Raw genomic sequence first — 6000 nt, 5'->3', positions numbered from 1 at the left:
CATGATCAGGCATCATTCCATCATGAACAGCTTCAGGCATCATTCCTACAAGTTACGTATACAAATTGTAAATTATCTCCATGTAGGGGTATTATATTACTGCTAGATTTCTCACCAGCCGAAAAATCTGCAAATGTTGTCCCTTTTTAGGGTGAATTGGATTTGTCCTATTCACCGCCCATGCCAATCCGACACAGCAGAAACCTCCACATTTGACACCTTTTGGTTGAATTTGGGGGGAGGGGGAGGTGTTTCAGCTGACAGTTTAGGGGTTGGTCTCATGTTGAGATATTCTATATTTACTCTTATTATTGAGTGTCCGTTGACATTGGTAATTAATTGTGATCGAAATAATGTCCGTCCACAATTGTTGATTTAATAAACACACACACACACAGGACCGGAAAAAATGAACAGATGAAAAAATCCAGAACACGCCAAACTGCTACAAAGGTGAGGTTTCATGTCACAGGTCATACTCCATGGCAAGACTGAGCACAACAAAGAGACAGGTTAGTTATACTACATCAATAAGGTCTCTCCCAGACAAAGATTTCAAAGCATACTGTGGTTTCAAGATGTGCTGTTCAAGCTCTTTTGAAGAAGTATATGGGTAACATTGAGGACCATATATGCTGTGGTACTAAGGCAACTTAGTACATGAGATGAAAGACACTTCATGCTTACTTCCCTTTGAAATTGGAAAAAGTCCAGCAGTGACATCACCTCAGAACTAGTAGAGACCAATGGTACCCAGGTACACTCATCCACTGACCAGAAGTGGTCTACATGGAAGAATTGCAGGCAAAAAGCCATACCTTCAATGGGGCAACAAGGCCAGTCGACTCAACTATGCACAAAAACATAGGAACGAACGAGCAGGTAAATGGCAGCAGGTGCTCAGAACTGAGCCACATGTGAAATATTTGGCTATAACAGAAGGCAATGGGCCTGGATAGCGGTACAATAATGAGTGACTGCAGGCAACAGTAAAGCATGGTGGAGGTTCCTTGTAAGTATTAGACTGCATTTCAGCAAATGGAGCTGGGGATGTGGTCAGGATTAATGGTGTCCTCAATGCTGAGAAATACAGGCAGGTACTTATCCATCCTGCAATACCATAAGGGAGGTGTCGGTTTGGCTTCAAAGTTATTCAGTATACGGTCACTAGGTTGACCAGAAGAAGGTCGACGGTCATTAGGTCGAGCACTGAAGGTTGACATGCATGAAGGTCGACTTGACTGAAGGTTGACATGGTGTTAGGTTGACAGGGTCATTAGGTCGACACAACTATTAGGTCGACAAGCACAAGGTCGACAGTCAAAAGGTTCACAAGGGGTTTTTCACTTTTTTTTTAAGCTGACATGTGCCGACAGGTGTTATTTCATGCGATACCATCCACTAGGGCTTTGGTGGTGCAAAATTAAAATAGTGTGACAAGTGTAGCCAGCACTTTAGTGTGTCGACATTCAGGGCAAAAAAAGTGAAAAACTCAATGTCGACCTTTTGATTATCGTCCTTCTGCATGCCGACCTTCAGTGGTCGACCTAATAACTATCCCCCTTTTTCTTTTCTACCCTATGATCCATACCCAATTTATTCTGCAGCAGAACAACGATCCCAAACAAACAGCCAAAGTCATTAAGAACAATGTTCAGCAACAACAAGGAGTCCTGGAAGTGAGGATATGACCCCAACAGAACCCTGATCTCAACATTAGCGATTCTGTCTGGGATTACATGAAGCTTACACAGAAATATGTGGTTAGTTTTCCAAAATGTACAAGCCTCCTTGCTGAGTTCCTAGAATTTATGCTGTTTTGAAGGCAAAGGGTGGCCACACCAAATATTGATTTTATTTAGATTTGTCCTCTGTTCGTTCACTTTTCATTTTGGTAATTGATATCAAATAAACTATTAACACATTTTTTAAAGCATTCTTACTCCGCAGCGCATATATATATATATATATATATATATATATATATATATATATATATATATATACATACATACATACACACACACACACACATCTGGAAGGTGTGGCACTCAAGACGTAGGTGAAATCACACAAAGTTGAAACATTGATGGGATCACATCTTTTGGTTGTGTGACTTATACTGCATCCTCAGTGCCACATCATCCACCGAAGGGGATTTGTCATTTGGAGTGTTGGACCCTGCTATATATATATATATATATATATATATATATATATATATATATATATATATATATATATATATATATATAATATCCAACAGAAGGCACTCAGACTTTCATCCACAGTAGACTAATAAATATGATTTAAGCACGTTTTTCACCGTTGTTGGAGGTTTTAGTCTACCGTTGATGGAAGTCTCCTCAGTGCCTTCTGTTGTATATGGAATATAGATAGATAGATAAATATAGACATAAATAGAGTATATATATATATATATATATAAATATATATATATATATATATATATATATATATACACATATATACACACACACACACACACACACACACAGTGAATGTCATGTAGGTTTCAAAGTAAAGAAAAAATACTAAAGTTGAGTTTATGTTACGGTGACCATATTATGATCACACTTTCTGTAAAGTGGGTATGATTTAGAAGTAATCAGTGCTTCTGACTGCTACTGGTAATGTAAACAGTTAAAGAAAGTATCCAATTAGCTGTTGTATTTTACCGCAGCTAATAGACTCACTTGGGGCTATCCCATAACCCCTGCTGCTGGTGCTTATCAAGGACTTAGTATTGCCTGGCTCAAGGAGGTGAAACCAAATCCCTGACTAGTACGGTAACCATATTTTTATGATAGCTGCCAAAACAGCACATAAGTCTGCAGGCCATACGTGTTTTTTTGGTGAATAGGGATATATTTTTTGCAAGGAAAAATGGTCTATAATCAGATAGCCACCGGACAAAAATCACACTAAATGCGTGTTTGTTCTTTTTCATACTAAAAATGAGTGCAGCTCATTGGGTACCCTCCTAAGAAAAATTCCGGCCTATATAATACAAAAATAAAGATAACATTGCTAAAATAGATGTGAATATGCAAACTGTTAGTGATTTTCATTAGATGCTCACTATGATAGTTGAAAACCCGCTTGCTAAGGAAATTAGTGCCGGTGAGACATATGGTGGAGTATGATGCCCAGAAACATTAACAAATGACCGAAGTCCATGAAGCTGAATGCATTATAGACTATAATACACAGTATGAAATGTCAGTACAAATTCCAACTCTGACCTAACAACTTATCACCCTGATGAAGTCTGAGTTATAAATATTAATGATAGATTATGGCAAGAAAGAAACTATTTAACTATTTTTGCAGTTGAAGTGCAAACTGTTAATGCATACACATCTGATAGGCCACATCTCAGTTTAAAGTGTACTTGTCACCTCCGCACAATGAAGGCAGATTAATGTGCTGAAAACCAAGGACAGCACATTTAGGTGACCCAACTGCTTTCTAGAAATCGCTCATGCTTTACAGCCTACTATGCGCGTTGCCTTCACTAAGAGGAGAGGATTGGTGTGCTTTAAACCTGTCAATTGCACCAAATCATAATTTGATTTCCCATGAATAGTCAGAAAATAGTTTTCTACCACAATTAATCAGTCACAATCCGGTCTTTAGGAAATATTTATGTGTGTAGTGCAAGAGATGCAATGCAGGTGTTCACACAAAACACACAACTGTCAACTAAAGGCTCAGTCTAGTGTTTGTTGTGTAACCGTGACTGTAAAGGTTTGGGGCAAACATAGGATCCACAATTAGCTTATGAATCACTTAGTCATGATTATTATTATTATTTTTACAAGGATGCACTCATTTTGCCGCACTGGTGGCTCTGAAAGCAAGGCCAAAAGAATGCTGCTGCTTGCATGATTTGCATGGTCATAGTTCAACAATTGAAAAAGCTCTAAAAGGCTCTTTTGGCTAGCATATTCACAAAAAAAAAAAAAACACAGTTCACCATGCATAGAAACAAAAAGGGGGTAAAAGCAGAATAAAGGTGCATGAAACTATACAAAGCTGCCAACACTCCCTTTCATCTCTACATGAAAACTGCAATGAGATTGGCTGATGTAGGTCATCAGTTCCACCCAACAACTTCAATCCGTGGAGAAGACGGTAAACTATTGCTCTCAAGAATTGGCAAGGATTAGAAGCACGAGAACCTACTAAAATATGTAGTACTTAGTCGTGGTATTACAATCTTTATGCAAGTCTGATGTCATTTAAAGTAGTATAGAGAACAGTGCAATATTCTTTCCATTGTGTGATGTTCATTCGCTATTAATCTTGCAAAACTTCCCACAACGATGCTCCCAAACGAAACGTTAACACATCTATAAGGTGCAGATTATATATATACATAATATATATATATATATATATATATATATATATATATATATATATATATATATATATATATATATATATATAGCCAAGGCTTCACTGCATCTGAGTAATAACTAAATGCAACTGTGAAATTCAATATTTTTTTCCTTTTTTTTTTTTTCTTTTTTTTTTCTTTCTTTTTTTTAGTTTTTCTTTTTTTCCCCCTATCCCCATAACAAGTTAGCAGGAAGGTTACATATCACTTTGGAAACTAACAAAAGAAAACCAATATGTGAATAAAAGAAAACAAAAAGAAATTTGCCGGAGATTTCCATGTTCATCTCCATTTCAGTGTCTCTTGTCCTTCATGGCACCTCTAGAGATTCACCTTGTCTTGAAATACTGCACAGATAATAAAAAGGAGCCAGCCGCCACCGGTCAGAGGACCTCTAATGCTTCTCTGCTTGGCTGACTTGAAGAGCATTAATGACACCATTAATGTTTTCTTCGGGTACCTGCAAAGATCAAACAGAAGGTGAAGAAAACAAATCTGCTGATCTATAATGTAGTTAGCATTAAGAACAAATAAATGAATCAATAGATCATCATAAGCAATGCAGAGGACAACATAAAGCTATGCACCAAAAGTTAAATATGTAGCATTACAGTAAAAGACAAAAATAGTGAATTTGTGAACACCCAAGTGTGCCCATTTACTATACATTTCCCCTTTATAAGGTTCACCATTTTAGTACTGGGCAAGAGCCAACTTTGCCTCAGAACCGCCTAATTAGTGTATAATGTGATGGAAATATTCCTTAGGAATTCAAAGATGCTCTATTAGATAGCTATCTTGTGAATGTGGAGGCCACTGGAACACACTGGATTCTGTCATTTTGGACGAGATGTACTAAGCCTTGAAAAGTTATAATATGGAGAGTGATAAACCAACATCCCTTATTAGTTCACTATGAATGTGATGCATAACCAACGGCACTGAGAGTTTGCTAAGGTGACGTGGCCTACAACAATGGCCCATTATTGTAATGCTCTGCTACAAGCCCACCTCCGTGACACAACTTCTCTAGCTAATGGATGGTAAGTATAGGTCACCATGGTGGAACCACTTGTGGCAGCAGCCTACAGCCACGCTTCTCCACCGCACAGTCCCTCTTGTGATATGAGGCTTAATTCAGACCTGATCACAGGACAAATTTATTCTCAAAATGGGTAAAACCATGTTGCACTGCAGGGGGAGGGGGGGGGGGGGGGAGCAAATGTACCAGAGAGAGTTGGATTTGGGTTATATTATTTCTGTACAGGGTAAATACTGTCTGCTTTATTTTAACACTGCAATTTAGATTTCAGTTTCAACACACCCCACCCAAATCTATCTCTCTGCATGGAACATTTGCCCCACCTGCAGTGCATATGGTTTTGAGAACAAACCACTAGGCCCATGGTTCGGAAAAAAATCAGTGTGGACGGAGAGAGTAGATGGGTGCTAGATGTCCATTCTGATAAGCAATCAGACTTATTCACCCTTGATATAGCTTGCGAGCAGGCTATGACTGTCTGTAAATACCCAGTTTGTTGTATTGCTGTCTCCTATTGTAAAGCACAATGGAA

The 6000-nt window shown here is 38.2% G+C and overlaps 1 protein-coding gene across 1 annotated transcript in view; it reads right to left on the bottom strand.

Moving 5' to 3' along the window:
• Positions 1-245: 245 nt before the first annotated feature.
• Positions 246-6000, bottom strand: part of CASTOR2 (cytosolic arginine sensor for mTORC1 subunit 2) — a 175025-nt gene continuing 169270 nt past the window's right edge. Inside the window, exon 9 of the mRNA XM_083174100.1 lies at positions 246-4886. Coding sequence (XP_083030226.1) covers positions 4821-4886 — 66 coding nt within the window. The 3' untranslated portion in view covers positions 246-4820. The remainder of the gene's footprint in view (positions 4887-6000) is intronic.

The sequence above is a fragment of the Crinia signifera genome, chromosome 2, assembly GCF_055691185.1.
Source record: "Crinia signifera chromosome 2, ASM5569118v1, whole genome shotgun sequence".
Classification (NCBI taxonomy): domain Eukaryota; kingdom Metazoa; phylum Chordata; class Amphibia; order Anura; family Myobatrachidae; genus Crinia; species Crinia signifera.
Note: the sequence above shows the minus strand (reverse complement) of the source record. Positions and strands in the feature narration are given on the sequence as shown.